Source organism: Neoarius graeffei, chromosome 10 (genome assembly GCF_027579695.1).
Source record: "Neoarius graeffei isolate fNeoGra1 chromosome 10, fNeoGra1.pri, whole genome shotgun sequence".
Taxonomy (NCBI): Eukaryota; Metazoa; Chordata; class Actinopteri; order Siluriformes; family Ariidae; genus Neoarius; species Neoarius graeffei.
In genome coordinates this window covers 69,330,940-69,358,899 of record NC_083578.1, presented here as the reverse complement: position 1 = coordinate 69,358,899, position 27,960 = coordinate 69,330,940, and the positions used below count along the sequence as shown (strand labels likewise).

Below are 27,960 nucleotides of genomic sequence, written 5' to 3'. Positions count from 1 at the left end.
CGACGGATATTTATGACGGACTTAGTTTCCTGGCAACCTTCTTCCTCCGGAAAGAATTGCAGAGGTAAATATTACTGTGGTTTGTCTGTCACATTGCGTGTATGTTACGTTTTTCTGGCAGTTAGGTGTTAAATATTTCAGCTGGCGAAAGATTAACAGATTTAAGTTTGCGAGAAGAGAAGTTAAAGGCCTGCTTGGCGAACGCTAGCTAACAGCACTCAGGCTCCACAGCCGTCAGTCAGGAAGCGTTACTTAGCGTCAGATGACTTGTGTGTGGCAACACTGAAATAGTTCTTCTACTTAACTCTAAGTGAGTTCTGTTAGCTTTTTTTTTTTTTAATTCAGGAATACAAATACGTTTCTCTTTGCCATTAAAATATCCAGCTTGTGTGTTCGCTAATTCTAGCTAGCTGTCTCATGTCGTCATATGATTTCAGTTCCTCAATCTAGCTAATCTAACTATAGCTGATTAATCAGACTCGGTCAGGTGAAATACAGTAAAATGAGTGCTGTCAAGGGAACTTGGGAAATATATTTCCGACAAATGTAACCGTTGTTTAAAGAGCTGTGAGTGGTTAATGATGTTAGCTGTTTGTTTTTGTATCTGCTGTATGTGTCATGAAAGCTGTGGTATGATTCAGGATTAGGGTGACCATTTCCATAACACCAAAAAGGAGGACATTATTTGGACGGGGGGTCTGGGGGCCCTCCCCCAGAAAATTTTGTATTTCTTCGATGCAATTTCCTGCATTCTAATCAATTTTAGGGTGAATAATGGCAAATCCTATCTGATTCATAGCCCTCAAATTTTTATGTAAACCACAGTGGCAAGATTGAGAATGGATTATTTTTATGCAAGTCACTCAAGTTTGGTGAAATCAGCATCGCAATGTTGTAGGGTTAAAGATCATGATTGTGGGGAAAAAAGAGTAAGGTCAAAGCATTCATAGTATTTATTATAATTCATGTATTAGCTCTTAATTGGCTAGAAGAACACACAGTATTTATATTTATTAAAAACATTGTGGAGTTAACAAACCACTGAAATTAAACTTAAGGTGCTGAGTACCAAAAAGCACAACATTTGTAGATTCTCAAAGAACAAATAGACAACATAACCAGCAACATTATAAAACGTTTTAAAGCATTCATAGTATTTATTATAATTCATGTATTAGCTCTTAATTGGCTAGAACACCATATTTGTATTTATTAAAAACATTGTGGAGTTAACAAACCACTGAAATTAAACTTAAGGTAGATATAGTAGCCGTGCATTTGCACTGTCATCCATATCCTAACAAGTTAAGTTGTGAGCAGCTGGTCTACCGGACAGACTCGTGTTTCCAAGTCCCAGCCAGGGCCAGGGGGGCAGGGCACTAGGCACGCACCAGGAAGATCATCAAAGGATAGAGCACAACGCGTTCTAGAACGCAACGCCTCGCGGTGCAGAGTTCGCATTGCATGCCAAAAAACATCGAGCCATAGACTCTTTATTGTAGATTACTAGTGTGCAGCACAGATCTGCAGTTTCCCTACAAAACGTTATTCTAGAACTCTGCTCTTCCAGTCTGGCAAGTCGATATTATATAATTCCGCTCATCGTCTCTAAAAGGAGGACAAATGTGCGTCCGGCTTGATGCTGCGCCGGACGCTGGACAAGACATTGAAAAGACAGACGGTCCGGCCTAAAGCCGGACGTCTGGCCACCCTATTCAGGATTCATGTAATTCAACTCCTCAGCTATGGCAGTAACAGTGCAGTGTCATTCAGTCATTTTCTTTTCACACATTTTTCTGTCTGTATATATTTACTTTGTAGGTCAACCCTTTCCAGTCATGGATATGGACAGAGATTTTAGGGGTGGATGAACATTCTCATATGACATGGGTCTGTGTGTGCTGCTGGTATGAATGTATCAGGTGCTGTAGCTTTGCTGACATACGCAACACCTTAATGCCGGGATCAGACTACATGAGATGATTTTTATTTATTTTTTTCTTTCTGATTTTGTCATGGCGTCAAATTTCCAGTGTCGGGCCTGAATATAAATGTTGGAAATGATGAATGGGTGTCGTAGTGTGACAATCAAGGACAAAACCCTGACCAAGTCTAGCATTTTGGATTTTGTTTTGTATTTTCTCACTGGGGCGACACGGTGGTGTAGTGGTTATCACTGTCGCCTCACAGCAAGAAGGTCCGGGTTCGGGCCCCGTGGCTGACGAGGGCCTTTCTGTGTGGAGTTTGCATGTTCTCCCCGTGTCCACATGGGTTTCCCCTACAGTCCAAAGACATGCAGGTTAGGTTAACTGGTGACTCTAAATTGAGCGTAGGTGTGAATGTGAGTGTGAATGGTTGTCTGTGTCTATGTGTCAGCCCTGTGATGACCTGGCGACTTGTCCAGGGTGTACCCCGCCTTTCGCCCATAGTCAGCTGGGATAGACTCCAGCTTGCCTGCGACCCTTTAGAACAGGACAAAGCGGCTAGAGATGATGAGATGAGATGAGATGAGATTTTCTCACCTAGCTTGACACCTCCTAGGATGTCTTCTTTGATAGCCATGATTGACTATTTCTTGACGGTCCTTCCCAAAGATATGCAAGGACGTGAACGATGATTGGTCACACTTGTAGTTGTCAGTCTCCCAGGCAAGACACGGGAAGAATTTTTGTCACTGTGATTGCCTAATTTGACTTGGTGACCATCGTGAAAGACAAAAATGTCACATTACATTATAGTACAGGCATTTAGCAGACGCTCTTATCCAGAGTGATGTACAACAAACACATGCACAGACCCAGTGCCTGGGGAGCAGAGGGGAGGTTAGGTGCCTTGCTCAAGGGCTCCTCTTCTTCGTTTAATGTCCTTTTGTTCCCATATTTCATGGGGTTGGACGAGCTATGAGCGTTCTCCATCTCAGTCTGTTAGAGACCATCTCGTCTTCAGGGTTAAGTTCCCTCATATCTTCCTCTATACACTTCTTCCATGTTTTCAGGGGCTTTCCTTGGGGGCATCTTCCATCAATTACAGCTGCTGCTGCAGCTTCAGCCATGGATTTTCCTGCTGGGAATTGAACCAGGGACTCTTTGGGCACAAGGCTGCTTCTGTAACCTTTAGGCCATGGCCTAAATTGTCGGATAAACTCTGATACATAGTCTGATCCCAGCATAGCAGTGTTTGAATACACCAACAGTAGTCATGTGGTCAGGACCTGACACTGATAAAGGCTTAGAGGATGGTTAACACATTGTAAAACTCAAAAATCCCAGCACCACGGTCTATTCCACCTGATATTCTCATGTCAGCGCCGCACCCACTACCGTTTCTCTATCGCCACTGTGCTGAGGATTGTCTACTACCCAAATATTATCTGTTGTCTTACTGATGCTTTTCTTGAGTAAAGGGCTAGAAGGGACTGACATATTGTCCAGAATCTCTGTAGTTATAGTGTGCACACATAATAGGTGACCTGTTTTAAAACAAATCCCAGAGTCTGTTGATTTCCTTCTGTGTACATAAGTGAGATAAGAATTGTTTTCATACATTTGTTCCGAACATGTTATCAAGGAAGAGGCGATGATAATGTGGACGTGCAAAAGTAAACTGATCCAGGAGACGGAGTTTATGATGAGGGCTCACCGATAACATTTTTTTTCTGCAGCAGGTTGAGGGATGAGCCACTCCTCTGGGATTGGCAACAATGTGCAGGAGGAGACAGACGGCACGGACACCCCTGACTCTCCAGTGGCCAGCAACTGGACAGCCGCTAATGGCTCCGCCTCTCAGGTGCAGAAGTGTCAGGATGGAGTAGCTTACCTGGAGCAAGACAAGCAGGAAGGAGTTCGTGAGACTCACACACACCCGTTCCACAGCATGGACCCTACGTGCAGGCAAATACACACAAACTCGGTGCCTCACACCAACACACACGCCTGTGACGATTGCCCCAAACACACAGATGAACACACGCCTCACTCACAACCAGTAACCAAAGACAGTCCATACATGGAAACTGCCAACACGCCACACACGCAATCCAGTGATGGGTGGGGAGGTGTGGAGGAGAAGGAGGTCAGAAAGCAGAATGATGGAAGAGATGCTGAGGAAGTGGAAAACACTGAGGAGGAGAAGCAGCAGGCAGAAGAATTTACTGTGCAGGTAAGAATTGAGCAAAATGTCTCTGCTGAATGTAATCCTATTCAGCAAATCCTGACCAATCCCATCACCTATCAGAGTTCAAAGGTTTATTTGTTGAGGTCAAAAGAAAACACTTCAGAGATACGAGGTTACCTTTTGGCATTGTAGACTCAAATTGCACAAACGCTACTCCAAAAACACACCAGTCTTATAACTAATGGCCCTTTTCCACTACCCTTTTTCAGCTCACTTCAGCCCGACACGGCTCGCGTTTCGACTACCAAAAAAAAGCACGACTCAGCTCGTTTCAGCCCTGCTTAGCCCCTAAAACTCGCACCGTTTTGGAGTGGGGCTGAAGCGAGCCAAACCGTGCCGAGTGAGGCTGGGGGCGTGAGCAGACACTCCCCTGTGCACTGATTGGTGAGGAGGAGTGTCCTCACATGCCCACACACGCCCCGCGAGCGCGCTGGGATCTGTAAACACCGTAAACCCGGAAGAAGAAGAATTACGAATTACGAGAATTTCTGAAGCCTTATGCGCCTCGCCTCATCTATACGCTCTTGCCAGTATCTGTCGGCGTTGTTGGTGACAACAAGCCACAGCACCAAGACCAGCAACACTAACGACACCATGTCCTCCATGTTTATTGTTTACTATTCGGGTCGTGAGACTACCGCTTAAAAGATCACTGATGTCACTGTTTGCGCTGCTTAACGACATCACCTGACGTCCACCCACTTTCGCTAACTCCACCCAATGTGTCCACCCACTTCCAGCCAGCACGGTTCAGCGCGGTTGTAGTCGAAATGCAACTCCAACAGCCCCGCTCAGCCCGACTCAGCACGGCACGGCTCAGCCCGACTCAGCCGCGTTTGTAGTGGAAAAGCGGCATAAGTCATCTTTTTTTTTTGGGCTGTTCCTATTAGGGGTCGCCATGGTGGATAAAATCCCTCCGTCTCGTCCTGTCCTCCGTGTCTTTTTCTGGAGCACCAACCGTCCTCATGTCCTTCACCACACCCATAAATATCATCTTTGGTCTTCGTCTTTTCCTTCAACCTGGCAACTCCATCTCCAGCATTCTTTTCCCAACATGCCCTGGCTCTCTCCTCTGTACGTGTCCAAACCATCTCCGTCTCACCTCTCTCTTTCACTTTGTCTCCAAGCCCTCCTACATGTGCTGTCCCTCTAATGTACTCATTTCTAATCCTGTCCAGCTTTGTCACTCACAATGAAAGTCTCGACATCTTTAACTCCGCTACCTCCAGTTCAGCCTGCTGGCTTTTTGTCAGTGCCGCTGTCTCCAAACCGTACAACATAGCTGCTCTTATTTCTGTCTTGTACACCAGGGGCGATTTCTCAGAGACAACAAGGGAAGCCGAGCTTCCCCTAAAATTCTCTCCCCAAACTGCGGCATCTACGACGTTGAATTCTCATTAAAACAATAACTTGCATAACATAATATATGCCCAAGATTGTATTTACGTTCATAACTATCCTGTAACTTATTTGAGTGATGTCTGACGAACTTGCAGTTCGCTACGAGAATCACCTTTGCTGCCAGGCTGTAACCAGCGTTGCCAGATACTGCTGACGTTTTCCAGCCAAAATATGTTCAAAACCCGCCAAAATGCACTTAAAACCGCCCAATCTGGCAACACTGGCTGTAACCTTTCTTATTTCAATGGGCTCTATGGCTGGCAGCCGGGTATCCGTTGCAGTCTATGAGAGGGCTCTGAACAGCCAATTTCGGCTAGTTGTTATTGGTTAAAATCGACAAAATCGTCACTTCCAGGGAAGCCAGGCTTCTCTGGGACTAAACGAGACAGTGGGAGGGACAAGAAGCCGGGCTGATGAAGGATTATTGGAGGTAGTGTTTGAAAGACATGAGGAGGGTGGGCTCTGTACTTCGGCGTCGGCGAGGAACACGGAAGTATGATCAGTCCCTAGCGGATGTCGAGAAAGTGTAGTCGTGTGCCAAAGTGCTGTCCGACTTTCTTTTCATATAAACGGTTCTTCTCATTGATGTCTCTGTACATTACTCTGTAAATAAATGTAAATATTACTCGTTGTGCTCCGTTAACTTTCATCCATTCTATCAGTTTGATCATTCGCGAATTCACTCGTTTATTTCATTTGTAGTTCAATCTGGTTGTAGGCTAGCTTGAGCCTTATTGGGATCTGCAGTGCTAGCTGCTAACAGAAATTGGTGAAGTCTCTGGAAAGCACAACCAGCTGGTATGACAGGGTCACAGACCATTTTCTGGAAAAGGAGTGGAGGGCAGAATTTGTGTATAAATAGTGTTCATGTTCATGAATCTGAAGTGTGTATATTGTTCAGTAATGTTAAGAGAATGGTGGGCTCTGTGTTATAGGTTATACCTGGGTATAATATTCAAGGTTCTGTGTGTTGCATAGCCTACCTGGTTATGAATTTCCAGACTGTGTTGCAGAAGATGTTCAAGGATGTGTTGCACAGCTGGGTGTTGTGTTAAAGACTCTGTGTTGCATATCAGGGTATGATGTTCAAGGCTCTTCGTTGAATAGCCAGTGATTTTTGGATGTTTGATATTTTTGATTAAGGATATGAGGCACTAGCCTGGCAAGCCAGACTATAACATGAAATGTACAAGCAAAAATACTTTCTGCCACTAGGTAGGGTTGTCTAGTTCACTATCAAATCAAGTTTATTTGTATAGCGCTTTTAACAATAAACATTGTCGCAAAGCAGCTTTACAGAATTTGAACGACTTAAAACATGAGCTAATTTTATCCCTAATCTATCCCCAATGAGCAAGCCTGTGGCGACGGTGGCAAGGAAAAACTCCCTCAGACGACATGAGGAAGAAACCTCGAGAGGAACCAGACTCAAAAGGGAACCCATCCTCATTTGGGCAACAACAGACAGCCTGACTATAATATTAACAGTTTTAACAGGTATAACCCTCAACTGTCCTCATGGGGCCGTCCTTCACAGGAGCGGTGCGATAAAACTCCGACCAGACACAGGACACCAGGATGGATCAAGCAGGTCCAAGGGGCAGAAGAGGCCAGCACCTCAATCCCAGGATCAACATGTAACTCAGAGGGACAGATTGGACAGATTACACTATGCTAATGGGGCACACCTTTCTATGCTTTGATATCCGGCCTACAGGTTTTACGATGAATGCGTAAAATGGGCTTCCCCTGTTTTAAAAACCAGCAGCCGCCACTGTTGTACACGTTCCCTCCCTCTCACTCTTGCTTGCACCCTTCGGTCACAAATCACTCCTGACACTCTCCTCCGTCCATTCCAACCTGCTTGCACTCTCTTCTTCACTTCTGTACTCACCATTACTCTGTACAGCTGGCCCCAGATATTTGAACTCCTCTGCTTTGACCGCCTCTGTTCCTTATAGCTGTACCATTCCACTGTCCTCACCCTCATTCACACACGTGTCCTCCATTTTGCTCCTACTGACTTTCATTTCCCTTCTCTCTAGTGCATACGTCCATGTCTCTAAGTTTTCTTCCACTTGCTCCCTGCTCTCACAAGATCATCTACAAACATCATTGTCCATGGCAGTGTTGTAGTCGAGTCACTAAACCTCAAGTCCGAGTCCAGTCTCAAGTCCATCCATCCATCCATTATCTCTAGCCGCTTTATCCTTCTACAGGGTCGCAGGCAAGCTGGAGCCTATCCCAGCTGACTACGGGCGAAAGGCGGGGTACACCCTGGACAAGTCGCCAGGTCATCACAGGGCTGACACATAGACACAGACAACCATTCACACTCACATTCACACCTACGGTCAATTTAGAGTCACCAGTTAACCTAACCTGCATGTCTTTGGACTGTGGGGGAAACCGGAGCACCCGGAGGAAACCCACGCGGACATGGGGAGAACATGCAAACTCCACACAGAAAGGCCCTCGCCAGCCCCGGGGCTCGAACCCAGGACCTTCTTGCTGTGAGGCGACAGCGCTAACCACTACACCACCGTGCCGCCCAAGTCCAAGTCATGAAAGGAAATTTCGAGTCGAGTCTGAGAACAAGACTCCAATGGCACCATTTGACAGTGGCTGCTGCTGCCTTTATGTGAAAGCGTCTCTGCTACTGTGTTGGACTAATGTTACTGCTCGACTGCCCCGTTTTAGTTAATAGGCTACAGATAAAAAGCTTGTTCATCGCTCAGCAAGCCCCGGCCACTATCAGCAGGGCAAAGAACATGAGAGAGGATTAACACGAGCTAGTTCATCGGTCAACAAGCCCCGCTATCACCAGAGCAATGAACATAGCGTGTCACTTACTCCTCTGGGTGGAGTCTTGCCAAATGACAATTGAAGTTCAAGGTTGTCCCCGTTGTCTCCTCGATAGTTCTTCTACATTTTTTTTTCCCGTTGCATGAGAAGTCTGTATCAGCAAAGCGGACAATCCTAGGGGCTTCTCTCCAGGCGTTTTAGTACCTTTAACGTTAGTTTGTTCCTGAACATGACGTATGAACAGGTGAATGTGCATTCTCTTGCATGAAATTAGTATAAAAATTAATGTAAATATTTTGTGCCAAATTATTATGGCATGTTACAAAAAATAAAGAAAAAATCCGAGTCCTCGTCTCCAGTTTACGAGTCCGAATGCAGTTAATGCACGAGTCCGAGTCATCAGTGCTCAAGTCCAAGTCAAGTCACGAATCCTTAAAATTGGGACACAAGTCAGACTCAAGTACTACATGCCTGGTCCATGAGGCCTCTTGCCTGATGTCATCTGTCAGCCTGTCCATTATAACTTAAAGTAGCTTGTTTTATTATATTTTCAATTAATATTCTTTTAAATAGTGTCAGTAAAACAGTGGCTGCTTTGCTCTCACTTGTCATAATTCTGTGTCGGAGGCACTATGGTATTAAAATCCTCTAATGATCATGACGATGCTAAGTTGGACAAATATAATTAGAACCATAACTACTGTACTCGACATGAGACAGAAATACCATATGATACAAAATACTGTACTTCACAAAGTTAAGCCAATCGGAAAGAACCAATATGGCGCATGTGTCAAGCACAGGGCCTGCAGCTTCATTTCCCTTGGCCTGTGTGAACTTGGACAAAATAATACTGAAACGGCTCATGGTACAGTACACCACCGATCGACATTTTCACGCTGTCCAGAATTCACAGCAGATCCGTAGCATGGCCGTCTGAAGGGCAGTTACTGTAAAATGGCTTCTGTATGTGTGCTCAGGTTTCTACAGGAAGTTATGAAACGGGAAGGAAATATAAAAAAAAAAAAGAGAGAAAGAAATCAGGTGTTTGTGTGTTTTTAAATATACACTACCGTTCAGAAGTTTGGGGTCACTTTGAAATGTCCTTATTTTTGAAAGAAAAGCACTGTTCTTTTCAATGACGATCACTTTAAACTAATCAGAAATCCACTCTATACATTGCTAATGTGGTAAATGACTATTCTAGCTGGGTGGCACGGTGGTGTAGTGGTTAGCGCTGTCGCCTCACAGCAAGAAGGTCCTGGGTTCGAGCCCCGGGGCCGGCGAGGGCCTTTCTGTGCGGAGTTTGCATGTTCTCCCCGTGTCCGCATGGGTTTCCTCCGGGTGCTCCGGTTTCCCCCACAGTCCAAAGACATGCAGGTTAGGTTAACTGGTGACTCTAAATTGACCGTAGGTGTGAATGTGAGTGTGAATGGTTGTCTGTGTCTATGTGTCAGCCCTGTGATGACCTGGCGACTTGTCCAGGGTGTACCCCGCCTTTCGCCCATAGTCAGCTGGGATAGGCTCCAGCTTGCCTGCGACCCTGTAGAAGGATAAAGCGGCTAGAGATAATGAGATGAGATGAGACTATTCTAGCTGCAAATGTGTGGTTTTTGGTGCAATATCTCCATAGGTGTATAGAGGCCCATTTCCAGCAACTCTCACTCCAGTGTTCTAATGGTACAATGTGTTTGCTCATTGCCTCAGAAGGCTAATGGATGATTAGAAAACCCTTGTACAATCATGTTAGCACAGCTGAAAACAGTTTAGCTCTTTAGAGAAGCTATAAAACTGACCTTCCTTTGAGCAGATTGAGTTTCTGGAGCATGACATTTGTGGGGTCGATTAAATGCTCAAAATGGCCAGAAAAATGTCTTGACTATATTTTCTATTCGTTTTACAACTTGTGGTGGTAAATAAAAGTGTGACTTTTCATGGAAAACACAAAATTGTCTGGGTGACCCCAAACTTTTGAACGGTAGTGTATCTGTACAGTTGAATTGGTGGATGTCCCTCACTCGTGCATTCCAAATGGATGTCGGACAACAGTAGGAGTGCTGATGACATGAATTTGTTATTTAGCCGAATCATTTAAGGCACAGTCTACCATCAGACAATTCCTCCATATTAATAATGTTGCCATGACATACATTTATGACACTGGAAAAGATTAAACTAACATTAATAATGGGCTAAAATGACTCCTTATTTCTTGTAATACAATGTATTGATATTGCAGTGGTGCCATTTGTTGACATTGCATGCTATTTCTTCTTCTTCTTCTGGCTGCTCCCGATTAGGGCTCGCCACAGCGGATCTTTCATCTCCATTGCTCCCTGTCCTCTGCATCCTTCTCTACCACACCTTCCACTTTCATGTCCTCTCTCACCACATCCATGTATCTCCCATGGATTAAAGTTTTCCGTCGTGTGACGGATTTCCGTCAACAACTCTCCCAAGGCCAAATGTGAGGTCGGTGCTGATCCGAGGAGAATTAAAATGACGGGTGGTTGGGTAGAGATTGGGTTATAACACTGATGTGTTGCAACACCATCAACTATCAGCAGGGTTTATTTAACTTTTTTGTTTTTGAGCCATGCTTTGTGTCGTTCATTTCCTATGTTTGATCATGTTTAAACGTTCGCTGTCTACGGTGCGGCATTAAAAAAAACATGTGCTGTCAAAATTGGCAAAATACATTCCCATGTGCTTGGCGTGCTTGTGTCTGACCATTTCTGTTTTGTATTAAATTAAATCTTGCCAAAATGACTTAGTTCAAACCTGGACATATAGAAATAGAGCATGTAAAACGAAAAAATAAACCCCGGAAAGCCCGCTCCTCTGCTTCAGCCAGATTTGAAGACCCGATGGTGCAATGCTTGCAGACTGTCAGAAGTAATTAGACCTAAATTTATAACTAACAAATCAGCAGACGCCCCAACAATTCTTTTCGTTAGGCCAATGTGTAAGGTATGTTAGAACCGTGCCTTATAGCCTACGCTATATCACAATTTAAAGGACGTTTGAGGAGTTGGAGGCTGCGAGCTCAATGATGTTCCGACATGCGCTAAACTTTATTCCCTGAAAATCATACATCAGCGTTCAATGCCCCAAACAGTCAAAATGTCTAGAAGACTACGGTTAAATAATAATCATAGCCTACTAAGTTAAATTACGTCAAAACATCTGTTTCTGGCCTATGAAATGATGGAGGAAAATGAGAACGAACGCAAAGTAGATAGCAGCCAACTTCACGCGATCTTTTAGGGAACTTAACACTCGTGTTGGCCACAATATTTCTCTTAATAAAATCTTGAATTGTTTTTGAAGTCATATTCAACACAAAGTAAGGTCAAATTTTAATTTTAATGTAAGCGAAGATCCAAACTTTTTTCTATATTGACGTTGAGCACAGAGGAGCATGTCATTCTGCTTTCGGTTTCGGCAGCATGGATGCGCTTTACATGAAAGAAGCCACTGATGTGTCTGCCATCGATAAAGGTGTAAAACAAGTGGAGGTGGGCTTGGCTGTACGAAATAGGTGAAAACGGAAAGCCATTTAGTTCATGGTGCAAAAAACTAAACATTCCAGGCGCTTGCATTTGTGTGGTTTGCCACAAAAAAATAATTTACGGAAGCAATGGAAAGAAAGTGCAATAAATTGAATATATTAATCCATTAATTAATTGATAATAAAGTTATCAGTTCTAAGTTAATCATTCTCAGAATTTCATCGAAATCCACCCATAACACCCCCCCCGTAGAATTTCATCGAAATCCACCCATAACCCCCAAACCAAAAAAAATAATTTTTTTTTTTTTGCTTTAATCCATGTATCTCCTCTTTGGCCTTCCTCGTTTTCGTGTGCCTGGCAGCTCCATCCTCAACATTCTCCTTCCAACATGCTCTGCATCTCTTCTCAGGATGTGCCCATACCATCTCAGACTCATCTCTCTTAGCTTAATTCCCAAGCTCTCCACATGCGCTGTCCCTCTGATGTGCTCGTTCCTTATCCTGTCCAATCTTGTCGCTCCCATCGCAGCCACTGGGGGTGCATAAGCGTACTCTTGGTGTCGGTCCCAAGCCCGGATAAATGGAGAGGGTTGCGTCAGGAAGAGCATCCTGAGTAAAACTGTGCCAAATCTAACATGCGGATTGAAAAGAGAAATACCATACCGGATCGGTCGAGGCCCGGGTTAACAATGACCGCCTCCGGTACTGTTGGTCAACAGGGTGCCGGTGGAAAGTATGCTACTGTTGTGCCAAAACGGAGAAGGAGAAAGAAAGGGGGGAGGCGTGTTAGGAGAGAGCGTGAAAGATGGAAGGGAAGGAGCTTAGAATTGAGGGTAGGAACACTGAGTGTGGGAACATTGACTTGCAGAGCGAGAGAGTTAGCAGGTATGATGGAAAGAAGGAAGTTGGACATTTTGTGTGTGCAGGAGACGAGGTGGAAGGGAAGCAAGGCCAAGAACATTGGAGGTGGATGCAAGTTGTTTTTATTATGGAGTCGATGGAAAGAGAAATGGTGTTGGTATTGTTTTGAGGGAGAGTTGGTCAACAGTGTGATCGATGTGAAGAGGGTGTCAGAGTGATAGGCATGAAGTTCAAGGAGTGCTAATCAGTGTTGTGTGTGTGTGTGTACGCCCCACAGGTTGGATGTAAGAATGAAGAGTTGACATTGCATACTCATCTCGTTATCTCTAGCCGCTTTATCCTGTTCTGCAGGGTCGCAGGCAAGCTGGAGCCTATCCCAGCTGACTACGGGCGAAAGGCGGGGTACACCCTGGACAAGTCGCCAGGTCATCACAGGGTTGACACATATGGCCCTTTTCCACTACCCTTTTTCAGCTCACTTCAGCTCGCTTCAGCTCACTTCAGCTCGACACGGCTCGCGTTTCGACTACCAAAGAACAGCACGACTCGGCTCGCTTCAGCCCTGCTTAGCCCCTAAAACTCGCACGGTTTTGGAGTGGGGCTGAAGCGAGCCAAAGCGAGCCGAGTGAGGCTGGGGGCGTGAGCAGACACTCCCCTGTGCACTGATTGGTGAGGAGGAGTGTCCTCACATGCCCACACACGCCCCGCGAGCGCGCTGGGATCTGTAAACACCGTAAACCCGGAAGAAGAAGAATTACGAATTACGAGAATTTCTGAAGCCTTATGCGCCTCGCCTCATCTATACGCTCTTGCCAGTATCTGTTGGCGTTGTCGGTGACAACAAGCCACAGCACCAAGACCAGCAACACTAACGACTCCATGTTTATTGTTTACTATCCGGGTCGTGAGACTACCGCTTAAAAGCTCACTGATGTCACTGTTTGCGCTGCTTAACGACATCACGTGACGTCCACCCACTTTCGCTAACTCCACCCAATGTGTCCACCCACTTCCAGCCAGCACGGTTCAGCGCGGGTGTAGTCGAAATGCAACTCCAACAGCCCCGCTCAGCTCGACTCAGCACGGCACGGCTCAGCCCGACTCAGCCGCGTTTGTAGTGGAAAAGCGGCAATAGACACATAACCGTTCACACTCACATTCACACCTACGGTCAATTTAGAGTCACCAGTTAACCTAACCTGCATGTCTTTGGACTGTGGGGGAAACCGGAGCACCCGGAGGAAACCCACGCGGACACGGGGAGAACATGCAAACTCCACACAGAAAGGCCCTCGCCGGCCACGGGGCTCGAACCCGGACCTTCTTGCTGTGAGGCGACAGTGCTAACCACTACACCATCGTGCTGCCCACATTGCATACTAAATATATTCAAATTTAATATTTTGTCCATGTTAGCATCATCTCTGAAATCTGTATTGGGAAATGTCTCCTATCTAATAATTACTGTTATGTTGTACATGGTGATACAAGACATCAGGTCAGGCTTGGAAAATGGTGTGAAGTTGTGTAATGTTGATGGGGGTCAATTTGTCTCCGACCACAACTTGCGAATGCATGTGCTCTCATTTAAAAACACTGACTGATCATTATTAGCATTAGAAGGTACAAATATCTTTGTTAATTAAATAGTGTTGGAAAATAAGGCATGATTTTGACTGTTAAATAAATTGTGCACAGAATTGACAGTTGATTGCTGTTAGCTTCAGCAAACCTTTGACCTCTGAGATGTTTTGCATTTGGCCAGGATTGCATTCGGTTTCAGGCTTGTTTGCTTTTTCTGAAGACCTCGTGGACTTTTCCAACCTGAATTTTATTTAGCTTCATACGCATTAACAAGAAGAGCTTGATCAGATTGCAGTCTTAGTATTTAGACTTGATAGATCTAAAGTCTTTGTGTAAAGTATTGTGTGCATTTGAACTTCACTGTCTCCTCAGCCAGTAAAAGAGACCACCACTGAAGACTCAACCACTTCGCAAACCCCACCTACAGAACCAGTCAACTGTAACTCTTATGACGATGGCCGTTTGTCTGCTTCTACGCCCCCTGACCAGGCCCCACCTCTGGTCCCAGCTCCTCCCCCGAGCTCAGTCCCTCCTCCCGTGCTGCCAGCACCTGATGATTGGCCACGGCCAGCTCACGTGATGGCAGAGGTGCGGGTGCGTTCTGCTTCTGGACGGGAGCGGGTTGTGCGGGGTATGCAGGACAGTAAGAGTCTGGACGGCATCAGTGAGGCATGCGGAGGGGGCACGCGGGCCGCGGCAGGCGAAGGCCGCAGGGCCACTATCTCCAGCGCCCTGGAACTGGAGGGCACAGTGAGCCATGATGGAGATCTCACCCACTTCATCACCAAGAACTTGGAGCAGAAAATCAAAATGAGTTCACGCCCCAGCCTTGACACTGACTGTGAGTGTGTGACGGTCCCTTTTCCTTTCTATTTCTCCTGTAATCCTTATTGATTAAGCACTCTGACTGCAGTGTTCCAGAAATATGACTACAGTCAGTCTCTTTAGTAGTGTTGAGCAGTTATCAATCCTCTACAAGTAGTATAGTACTTTTATTTACTTATCATTTAAAATGTACATAATGACAAAGTTTATTCATTAAATATTTGCATTTTAAACTGATTGTGAGAGCAGGCAGTATGCTGTAGAGCTGTACTGAGCAGTCCGTTTTGTGTGTGTTGTGTGCAGCGGACTGCTCAGGCCCAGTGGTGCGAGGTCGTGGTTCACTGCGGCGGCCAGCTGACATCCCACCCATAGACCCCAGTGTGCTGCTGGACCTGCACAAACACACACAGGAGGTTGCACACAGTGTTGAGATGATGCTCCGTAGCCTCAATGGAACCATCCAGAACGTAAGCTCAAGCACAGTAGAGCATAAACAGAACCCTTATATCCACAAAGATTCCTTTCAAATTTGCTTAAGCATACAAAGTCACTGACCCGACCTGACAAGTGGAAAATCTGTTGTTTTCCACTGAAATACTGCTACACTACCTCGGTATTCCCCCCGGGTTCTGAAAAATATTCTCCACTTTTTTCCTTAAAAATCAAGTTAAAAAAGTTTTCTTCACTTTTTCTTATTAGTTGCCGACTACTTATCAAAGTGGGCTTAATACAGGTTTATACCAACCAAACTGGCACAATTAAAATATTTGTACAGGCCTCTCCAGTACATAACAAATTTGGGTTCTACTCCAGACTCTAATAAGAGACTTGAGTTTGGGCGCCCTGTGCACCATCAAGCTAAAATAAACCTCTTTAGTTTGAGCTTACTGAAGGTTATTTGAGCATGGAAGTATTCAAAAGTGGTATTAGGACTCCCTTTACCTTTAACTTCAACAGAAAACTTGATTTACAATTGAACAGAATCTTGGAACAGCCATCAGTGAAGGAACCCAAATTTCCCGTCGATTTAAGGCCAATTTATGCTGACAACGCAGTCCTCGCAGATGGCGTCGCAGATAGCGTCTGCGTAGCCCCCCCACCTTCGCAGACGCTCTGCGCGCACCTCCCAAAAATTGTGACCACCGCAGAAGCCTCGCAGACAGCATCACAGACAAGAGGGCTCTGATTGGTCCACTCTACATCCGCTGTACACGCACTTCCGCTTCCCTACTTTCCCGGTTTGGTTTGTTTTCACGACCGCCATTTTTAAAAACACGAGTGAAGATGGAGCAGCACAAAGAGCGGTTGATCGAGGAAGTGAGGAAGTACATACATCTATACGACTCCAGTTCTAGTCATTATAAGTAACCGGAGGATAAACACTCCACTAACCACACCCACCAACTGCTCCTAGCGACTTCGCGCCCCCTTGCATTGTGGCAGTGAATAACATCGCGCACGTCTATTACTCCCCGCTCAACGATAAATTACAACTGTCGGCGAAAAGCTGTCTGCGAAAGCCTTGTCGCAAGAGGCCCTTAGAAGCCAAACACAGAATGACAGCATGTTTTCCATCATACATTCGCCATGGGACTTCGCCACACCGCCTGAAACATACAGTGGTGCTTGAAAGTTTGTGAACCCTTTAGAATTTTCTATATTTCTGTATAAATATGACCTAAAACATCATCAGATTTTCACACAAGTCCTAAAAGTAGATAAAGAGAACCCAGTTAAACAAATGAGACAAAAATATTATACATGGTCATTTATTTACTGAGGAAAATGATCCAGTGTTACATATCTGTCAGTGGCAAAAGTATGTGAACCTCTAGGATTAGCAGTTAATTTGAAGGTGAAATCAGAGTCAGGTGTTTTCAATCGATGGGATGACAATCAGGTGTGAGTGGGCACCCTGTTTTATTTAAAGAACAGGGATCTATCTAATGCTGTGTTCACACTTGTACTGGTACGAAAGTGGTATAACTGTATCGATACAAAGTATACCGGTACAGTTTAGTGCATCTGTCCACACTAGCGAGAAATGTTTGCGGTTTTCTTTCACGGTAGTTGAAATGCGCGTGCGCGAAATGTTTCCGTGGTTACCGAGTAACTTCCTTCCGAGAATATATGACGGATGAAACAACGTGTGTGTGCTTTTTGTTGTCAATATACAGTCTGTATGGTGGTCATTTATTCAGTCGAATCAGATAAAACGCGCGAGGCAGTTGAGAAACAAACGAATATCCGTTCTTCACTATTTTATTCAGTGAAGACATCGATTGAGGTGTGTGACTTTGTGCATGCGCATTATATTTGTATCAATACAGATCTGCTTCATCTGTCCACACTACGCGAAGCGCTACAGTACCAATACTGTACCGGTACGAAACCCATACATTTGTGGGTTTCGTACCGATACAGTTATACCGCTACAGTACCGGTATAGTTGCTAATGTGGACAGGTGTTGCGGTACGAAAGTAGTTTCGTATCGGTACAAAATCCCTAGTGTGGACAGGGTAAAAGTCTGATCTTCACAACACATGTTTGTGGAAGTGTATCATGGCACGAACAAAGGAGATTTCGGAGGACCTCAGAAAAAGCGTTGCTCATGCTCATCAGACTGGAAAAGGTTACAAAACCATCTCTAAAGAGTTTGGACTCCACCAATCCACAGTCAGACAGATTGTGTACAAATGGAGGAAATTCAAGACCATTGTTACCCTCCCCAGGAGTGGTCGACCAACAAAGATCACTCCAAGAGCAAGGCGTATATAGTCGGCGAGGTCACAAAGGACCCCAGGGTTGCAAAGAGAAAGCCACTGCTCTCCAAAAAGAACATTGCTGCTCGTCTGCAGTTTGCTAAAGATCATGTGGACAAGCCAGAAGGCTATTGGAAAAATGTTTTGTGGATGGATGAGACCAAAATAGAACTTTTTGGTTTAAATGAGAAGCGTTATGTTTGGAGAAAGGAAAACACTGCATTCCAGCAGAAGAACCTTATCCCATCTGTGAAACATGGTGGTGGTAGTATCATGGTTTGGGCCTGTTTTGCTGCATCTGGGCCAGGATGGCTTGCCATCATTGATGGAACAATGAATTCTGAATTATACCAGCAAATTCTAAAGGAAAATATCAGGACATCTGTCCATGAACTGAATCTCAAGAGAAGGTGGGTCATGCAGCAAGACAACCACCCTAAGCACACAAGTCGTTCTACCAAAGAATGGTTAAAGAAGAATAAAGTTAATGTTTTGGAATGGCCAAATCAAAGTCCTGACCTTAATCCAATCGAAATGTTGTGGAAGGACCTGAAGCAAGCAGTTCATGTGAGGAAACCCACCAACATCCCAGAGTTGAAGCTGTTCTGTACGGAGGAATGGGCTAAAATTCCTCCAAGCCGGTGTGCAGGACTGATCAACAGTTACCGCAAACGTTTAGCTGCAGTTATTGCTGCACAAGGGGGTCACACCAGATACCGAAAGCAAAGGTTCACATACTTTTGCCACTCACAGATATGTAATATTGGATCATTTTCCTCAATAAATAAATGACCAAATATAATATTGTTTTGTCTCATTTGTTTAACTGGGTTCTCTTGATCTACTTTTAGGACTTGTGTGAAAATCTGATGATGTTTTAGGTCATATTTATGCAGAAATATAGAAAATTCTAAAGGGTTCACAAACTTTCAAGCACTCCTGTTGCTCCTTTCAGTTGCTTGCCAACTGATGGCACTTTCATTTTGGCCATTTTTTTATTTTATTTTTTATTATTTAATATTTTTTACCGACCCCTGCATTACTGACACTGTCCGATGTGCTCGGGAACGGTCTGGGCTGAGTGAGTGTCCCCCGTGACTGTTTCGGTCCTTAAATCATCTTCGGTGCTTGAAGAAGCTCGCCCAAAAAACTTCATCAGTTTAGACTGCGCCATTGTTTGGTTCACGCAGAGATAATTACACCACCACAGCAGGCCGATTAAGACACATTGTGATTGGTCAAAAGCTTGGTGCTCATGTGTAGTCGATTTTTCTTGGTCACAAGCACATGCTCATTGTTTACACTCTGGCTTCTTCAGTCCGGAGGGATTTGTGAGGGGATTTCTAGAAAAGATAACTTATGATAAAGATGACAAATACCTTCATCACTGTGATGGCTGCTAGTAATTTTCTCTTCATCACCGATTCTTTATGTTCATCAATGACGAGTGCGACGAACGCCAGCGGGAACCCTGCTACCTTCTGTGAGATAATGTCAATACTCGCACCAAGTATAGATGTAGTATAGGCCATTCTCTACAATGTGGATTAGTCTCACAGCTGCCAGTGCAATTTCAATACACATTCAAGTCAAGCTGTTCAAAACTGTCTCAAACCATATAATGTGCACTAAATAGGATTTCAAAATGGTCGTCGCACCAAAGGCGGATGTGGTCCGAGTGTGCACAAATCTGACGCTGTAAGTACGTAATCCAGTCACTGCAAAAACTAGCCATCCTAATATAAGGAAAAACATACTAAATTTGAGAACATTTAGACTATAATCAAGTGAAATAATCTGCCAGTGCAGTAAGATCATTACATTTGGTAAGACATCTTCGAATAAGTTGGTTGCAATCTAGAACTAGGTTTAATAATCTCAAAATTGGTGTCTTGTTTTCTTCTAATAAGAAATGCTAGATCATTTCAACTATTTTCAAGATATTTTCACTTGCTAAGAGATCATTTTTTGCAGTGTTTTCATTATGGTATTATAAAAGTAGAACTTTAGGATGTCTTTTACATTTACTGATTGTTAAGTAGGTAGTAAGTTCACTCACTCACTCCTTTTAAAAAATGCAGTACAGAGAATAAAACCATTACGTGTGGTTAAGACAGATTGATGGCCTAAGTATACAAAGGCGCATAAACACAAGCCCATTGGTCATCCTGCCATCATTATCTCTTTAGCCGAAACAAGTTTGCAAGTTGGCATTGATACAAACTCCTCAGAGGATGTATCAGATGATTATCATTCACTAGCTTCCCACCATATTATCTGTTCAGCAAGAAAACAAGCCAGAAATCAATTTTCCTCTCATGTGATTGATTGCATTTGACCATCTCTCTCTCTCTCTCTCTCGATGATCTCCCAGCTCTTGCCGGTCACTCTGTAGTCAGATTTCTTTTGACACCTAGTTGGAGCATGATGACAGTTTACATATCTAAGCTGGCACATGACATATTTATACAAATTTCTGAACATCAACTGTTTTTGTTCCTGGACTCAGTAATCTTTTCTTTTTTTTTGGGGGGGGGCTACAGAATCCCACAACACTACATCTGTTTACTCTTCCACATTGTGGGCTGCACTTCAGTCGGCCCCCTTTTCTGATATCATTAATCTCACAAATCCTGGTGTTATGCCCTCTTGTTCAGACTGCGGACACGTTTCCTTGGTTTGCCTCTGAACTTTATGCCTTTAAATCTGCAGGTCTTGAGCCCTGGTTTTACTGTTTATCAGCCATGTGATAAAGTACACTGTGCCGTTCACTCGTCTTATTACTCCTCTGTTATCATCAGTAGTAAGACATCGGTAGGGTCATTAGTTGTTTTTTAGCATCTCATCTCATTATCTGTAGCCGCTTTATCCTGTTCTACAGGGTCGCAGGCAAGCTGGAGCCTATCCCAGCTGACTACGGGCGAAAGGCGGGGTACACCCTGGACAAGTCGCCAGGTCATCACAGGGCTGACACATGTTTTTTAGCATTTTATAGATAATCTTCTTGTTTTGGCGGCACGGTGGTGTAGTGGTTAGCACTGTCGCCTCACAGCAAGAAGGTCCGGGTTCGAGCCCCGTGGCCGGCGAGGGCCTTTCTGTGTGGAGTTTGCATGTTCTCCCCGTGTCTGCGTGGGTTTCCTCTGGGTGCTCCGGTTTCCCCCACAGTCCAAAGACATGCAGGTTAGGTTAACTGGTGACTCTAAATTGACCGTAGGTGTGAATGTGAGTGTGAATGGTTGTCTGTGTCTATGTATCAGCCCTGTGATGGCCTGGCGACTTGTCCAGGGTGTACCCCACCTTTCGCCCGTAGTCAGCTGGGATAGGCTCCAGCTTGCCTGCGACCCTGTAGAACAGGATAAAGCGGCTAGAGATAATGAGATGAGATCTTCTTGTTTTGTTTTTCATTAAATCTGTTAATCTGCCATCACCTGCTCATGTTTTCATGCCCCAAGTCTTACTTCATCAATAAGCCTCTTGATTAGTTGTGTGTTCTATTTGAAACTTGACATTGATTCTCTTAACGTCTAAAAACAATAGACTTGGTCATCTTTTTTCATTTTAATCCAAGCTGCTTGTTAGAGGTAGAATTATTTTGCCGTTTTGGCATTAAGGCCCATTTCGAGCCTTTCCAGACGGGTTTCCGTTGACCGCATTGCACCGAGACATCTTGTGTAAAAATCAGTCATTATTTTCGCTCTGCTGACCTTATGCCTTTAGTGCAGCCTTTGACACAGTGAATTGTTCTTATCTGTTGTGTCTTTTATTGGAATGTCAGACAGTACTCTTGCATAATTCAAATCTTATCTCTGTGAGAAACTTCTCTTTGTATCTATTATGAAAATAAGTCCTTAATTGCCTCTATTACACAAGGAGTGCCACAAGGTCGAGTACTTGGTCTTCTCCGCTTCAGCATCTTCTCCACTTTGCTGAGATAATTCTGTGACCCTGTAATCTACATTCGTATTAGGAGCACCACATTATTAATGCTGTCTGCTACTGATTTTAGAAATGTTTCTGAAAAAGCACTGCATGCCCTCCTTGTCCTTTATCTTTCTGAGCATTCTCACCCCCCAGTCTCGCCTTCTGAGGTCCAGTATGATCTACTGGTGTTCTGTAGGACGAGACTGGCCGTAGTGGGAGGCAGGCTGTTCAGTGGTATGGTCTGTGACCTTTGGAATTCCTTCCCGCACAATCACCGAGACTGTTTTTCTGTCCTGCTGCAAGTCTCAGTGTTCTCCTCCCCTTAGCTTATTTTCTTCTTTCTGCCTGTTTTTTTTTTTTTTTTTTTTTTTTTATTATTATAAAGGGTGTTTCAAAAAATTTGATATTATTTGAGATGTAACTATCCCAGCAACTACATAGTCTAGGCAAATGGAACTGAACAGGCTTAATGTTGAGCAATATAAGATTTATTACTCAAAACTTGAATGAGAAATTCAAAGGTATGTGGATTCCATGAACAATTTCACAAATTTTCAATATGCACGCTGCCTGAGACACAGACAGCCTTCCTCTTTGAGCTTTTTGTGCCGTGTCCAAAGTCTGCATTGCAGTTGATGCATTTTTAGAGAATTCTCTCATAAATGCACGCTGCACAGTTTTGTTTGACTGTGTTCGAGCGTACTCTAACGCACAAAACGCCTTTTCTTTTCCAGTGAATGGCATTTCTATACCTAAAAAGATAAAAACAAACATAAAATTTTGACGTGTTTCCAGACATGCTGTTAAAATGTGAGCTCAACTGAACAAGAATTGGCAAAATTATTAGACTGTGAACTTGTATCAAATTTTTTTGAAACACCCTGTATATCTGAATCATCCAATTTTTCTATTAGTATCGATGATGTGCTTGTTAAGCCGGCTCCTTTTGTCAGAAATCTTGGAGTACTATTTGATCCATCACTCAATTTTGATTTTCATATTAAGTCACTCACCAAACTTGCATTCTTTCACCTCTGTAACATTGCTCGTCTTCATCCGCTTCTGACTGATGCACAAACTCTGGTTCATGCTTTCATTTTGTCTCCTTTAAATTACTGTAATTCACTCTTCATCTTGCAAAGCCTTGACAAAGGCTGCGATATATTCAGACCTCTGCAGCTAGAGTTCTATCTCGTACTAAACACTCTGCTCACATCACCCCATCCTCTCTCAGCTACACTGGCTACCGGTTCTGTCCCGAATTAAATTTAAAATCTTGCTTGTCGCTTTCAAAGCCCTACATAATGTTGCTTCAGTCTACCTTAGGGAATTACTGACCCTCTACACCCCACTCTCGCTCACTAAGATCTTCTTGTAACAACTTACTTGCTGTCCCACACACCAGACTTTTCACTATGGGGGGCAGGTCCTTTAAGAAGAAGAAGAAACCTTTATTTGTCACATGCACACTTCAAGCACAGTGAAATTCATCCTCTGCATTTAACCCATCTGAAGCAGTGAACACACACACACACCCAGAGCAGTGGGCAGCCACACCAGAGCGCCCGGGGAGCAGTCAGGGGTTCGGTACCTTGCTCAAGGGCACCTCAGCCCAAGGCCACCCTACGTCAACCTAACTACACGTCTTTTGGATTGTAGGGGAAACCGGAGCACCCGGAGGAAACCCACGCAGACACGGGGAGAACATGCAAACTCCACACAGAAAGGCCCTCGCCGGCCGCTGGGTTCAAACCCGGAACCTTCTTGCTGTGAGGCGACCGTGCTAACCACTACACCACTGTGCTGCCCTTTAGTGCTATTGCCCCCAAACTCTGTAATTCTCCGAAATTAAGGAACTCTTCCTAAATCTCTCCATGACTACTCTTCTTTCTCTACTTTCGAATCTCAACTGAAGACTTCTCTTCATTGATAATTTCTCTTCTTCTCTTACTGCTTAGTCTTATTTTTTTTTCTCCCCTTCCTCCTGTAAAGAGACCTTGGAATTGTGAAAGGCACTATAGAAATGTAATAATAATGAAATTTAATAATGATTAAATTATTTAATTTAAATACATTAAATTAACGTAACTTTTTTTTTTGGCTGTCCAAATACTATGGAATAAAATATTATAGTAAATGTACACTACCGTTCAAAAGTTTGGGGTCACATATGGCCCTTTTCCACTACCTTTTTTCAGCTCACTTCAGCTCGCTTCAGCTCACTTCAGCCCGACACGGCTCGCGTTTCGACTACCTCAGAGCAGCACGACTCAGCTCGCTTCAGCCCTACTCAGCACCCAAAACTCGCACGGTTTTGGAGTGGGGCTGAGGCGAGTCAAACCGAGCCGAGTGAGGCTAGGGGCGTGAGGAGACACTCCCCTGTGCACTGATTGGTGAGGAGGAGTGTCCTCACATGCCCACACACGCCCCGCGAGCACGCTGGGATCTGTAAACACCGTAAACCCGGAATAAGAAGAATTATGAGAATTTCTGAAGCCTTATGCGCCTCGCCTCATCTATACGCTCTTGCAACAAGCCACAGCACCAAGACCAGCAACACTAACAACTCCATGTCCTCCATGTTTATTGTTTACTATCCGGGTCGTGAGACTACCGCTTAAAACCTCACTGATGTCACTGTTTGCGCCGCCTAACGACATCACGTGACGTCCACCCACTTTCGCTAACTCCACCCAATGTGTCCACCCACTTCCAGCCAGCACGGTTCAGCGCGGTTGTAGTCGAAATGCAACTCCAACAGCCCCGCTCAGCACGGCACGGCTCAGCCCAACTCCGCCGCGTTGGTAGTGGAAAAGCGGCATTTGAAATGTCCTTATTTTTGAAAGAAAAGCACTGTTCTTTTCAATGAAGATCACTTTAAACTAATCAGAAATCCACTCTATACATTGCTAATGTGGTAAATGACTATTCTAGCTGCAAATGTCTGGTTTTTGGTGCAATATCTCCATAGGTGTATAGAGGCCCATTTCCAGCAACTCTCACTCCAGTGTTCTAATGGTACAATGTGTTTGCTCATTGCCTCAGAAGGCTAATGGATGATTAGAAAACCCTTGTACAATCATGTTAGCACAGCTGAAAACAGTTGAGCTCTTTAGAGAAGCTATAAAACTGACCTTCCTTTGAGCAGATTGAGTTTCTGGAGCATCACATTTGTGGGGTCGATTAAATGCTCAAAATGGCCAGAAAACTGTCTTGATTATATTTTCTGTTCATTTTACAACTTATGGTGGGAAATAAAAGTGTGACTTTTCATGGAAAACACAAAATTGTCTGGGTGACCCCAAACTTTTGAACGGTAGTGTATAATATTTATTCCTGATTTATTTTTTTACAGTATTGTTAGAACGCTGCCTTAAGTGTCAGAAACCTACTATTGTTTCCTTATTACTCACTCATACACCGTTTAAGCAGGCCTCGTTAATTTGCTATGTTCTTAAATATGCAAGGAATAAAACACTTCAAGACGTGCTGTTGTAGGAAAATAATCAACAATGAGATGATGTTATGACCATGAAAAAAGCATAGCTTGGAATGCTGCCTAGAAGCCAAGTAACTTACTTTTATCTTGGTTGTCCAAATGCTATGGAATAAACTGTATTATAGTAAATGTATTATTTTAATATTTATTCCTGATTTTTGACAAATTGTCATCATTGGTTATTTGGCTTGAAATGTATTGTTTATTACTAAGTAGCCTGTACCATGATAGCATTATTATTAAAGTCAGTCCATCAGAATCCATAAAATGTTGCTGTACTCTGTTGTCTACCCTAATCTCCCCCCCTATTACTTATGGTAATTGCAAGTGTTTTTAACCCTTTCTTTGTTTCTTTTTATATAGATGACCGCATTGAGTGTGGGTTATATTCAGACCTACCGAGACTCTGTGGACAGTTTGGGGGAGTCAGTAGATATGAGCATAAAGGTATGGGAAATCTATATCCTAGTCTAACACTACGTTCAGACTGCAACCTGAAACGACCCATATCCGATTTGTTGTGAAATCCAATTTTTTTATTAGGCCGTTCACATTACCAATTATATGAGACTTGTATGCGATCTCCAATATGAACGGAAAACGACCCAAAAGTGTCCCGCATGCGCAAATTGACACGTAATAAGCACATCTACGTAATACGTAAACAAAAAAAAAAGCGCACTCTTCAAGTTTAATGATTTTTTTGTTTGTTTGTTTGTTTGTTTGTTTGTTTAATTATCTGGTTAGTGTTAAAGTGTGAGGTCTCATGTGTGTTTTTGTTTCTGAACTGAAATGAAAACGTGTAGCCTGGTAACGAGGGTTGACTCCTAAATGTCTCTCTAATTTCTATATAAGTGCGCTACATGTTACTAGGAAGTAATGGATTTTTAAACTGTATATAGTGCACTCGAGCTTCAGTAGGCAGTCATTTGGGATACGGCCGCTGTATTACCAAACTCTTAATTCAGGCTTAATAATTTGCACATATTTATTTCGTCATATTAATAAACTTTTTCGACATTTTTATAAATATTTATTTAGATTGTTTATAGCCAGCTGAATTCTGCAGCTTCTCTCAGCGCTGGCTCAAGGTGCAGAAACACCAGTGCAGTTTGCTGTGGAGATGAGGCGAGACCTGGCGATGTGGTACAGGATGGTTTAAGTTATAAATCAGTTATAGAAACTGTTAGCCTGATTAAATAAAACAGATAAACATCCAGGTCCCTACCAAATCCACCATTAGCTTGATCAATTCTATAAAAGTCTATTTAAATTCTGAAAACTGTACAAATGTTGTTGTTTTCCACCAAAGAGGCGGGATTAGCCAACGCAGAATAGTGACGTTTGTCTCTTGTTGATGACGTGTAGGTCACATGAATGCGACCTGTCTGGTCAGACTGCAGTCGCATGTGAAAATATTGGATATGCATCAGAATTAGGACCACATATCCAAGCGGCCTGGGTCGCATGTGAAAAAATCGGATCTGTGTCGTTCAGATTGTCAATAACAAATCGGATACAGGTCGCATATGGGCAAAAAAATCAGATATGGGTCGTTTCAGGGTGCAGTCTGAACGTAGTCTTTTATACATCGTTATTGATTCCTCATCTGATCATCCCTCATTTTTATTATTTTTGTTCATGAATATTTTGTTGTGCCTGTGTATGTAGGGAATGTACACACTGATGGCACGTTGCGAAGAACTGGATCGCTCCATGCAGCCCATCCAAACACTCGCAGCTCAGATCCGAGATATCAAACGCACGCTGGATGCTCTGGAAGCCATCTGCAAGTAATATACATGAGCATGACTTTGCCCTGTAGCTCCTGGAGATGCTCTGCAACAACTCTGCCCTCTGCTAATTATCATGCGACCAAATCCACTTTGCTAACGATCATGTCTCCTAGAAACGCTCCGTGAGCGCTGCGCTCCTACTCTCTAATGCCTCTCAGTGGCGATGATCCTCTTGTCGTGGCTCCGACCCTTTTGAATGGTTAGAAAGAGAAATGGACTCCAGTTTGTGAGCTTAAACCGTCCAACAGATTGATCATGAGAAGTGTCTCTCTCTCTCTCTCTCTGAATGCATGGTACTGGGATTATTTATTTTGTGTGTGTGTGTTTTAAGAGGTGAGTTGGTGGTGGTATTGAAGTTCTGAATACAGATGTGTCACATCTGTATTTGTTACTATGAAAACATGTTCTAGAAGCCATTCTCTGTTTGTATTCTTCTCCCTCCGGGTGTTTGTCTGTCTCCAGATTGGATGCTATGTATCCCCTGTTTCCACCGTGACCACTGATCAATTCTAACACGTGATCTATTAATTGTCCTGAGACGTTGGAGCTTCTGTTGCCATGGTGATAGTCATGCGGGACGCTAGCACAGAGACAAAGCGTGCGGTCGTTTTGAAACGAGTTCTTGGACTGAAGAAGGGTTTGTGAGAAATGATCTAAAAATTGGACCGAGGGAATGAAGAGGAGTGCGGGACAGTCCCTGATCGCCAGCCCTTGTCCGTCTCGTTCAGTGTCTGCTTCCAGTACGCCAATTTATTAAACTGTCTGTCATACATGTATGTTTTAAAGAATGCAATATAACAATAAATTTACTAGAAGGA

The 27,960-nt window shown here is 43.8% G+C and overlaps 1 protein-coding gene across 2 annotated transcripts; it reads left to right on the top strand.

The window, feature by feature from the left end:
* Window positions 1-27,960, top strand: borcs6 (BLOC-1 related complex subunit 6). Of its 2 annotated transcripts, none has more exons than XM_060932185.1 (6): window positions 1-64; window positions 3,662-4,158; window positions 14,711-15,179; window positions 15,467-15,630; window positions 25,710-25,793; window positions 27,018-27,960. In XM_060932185.1, the coding sequence occupies exons 2-6, from the start codon at window positions 3,673-3,675 to the stop codon at window positions 27,141-27,143; spliced, it is 1,329 nt and encodes a 442-aa protein (XP_060788168.1). In that variant the 5' UTR covers window positions 1-64; window positions 3,662-3,672; the 3' UTR covers window positions 27,144-27,960. The 2 variants fall into 2 exon arrangements, with proteins under 2 accessions (XP_060788168.1, XP_060788167.1); XM_060932184.1 differs by lacking the exon at window positions 1-64 and adding an exon at window positions 164-310.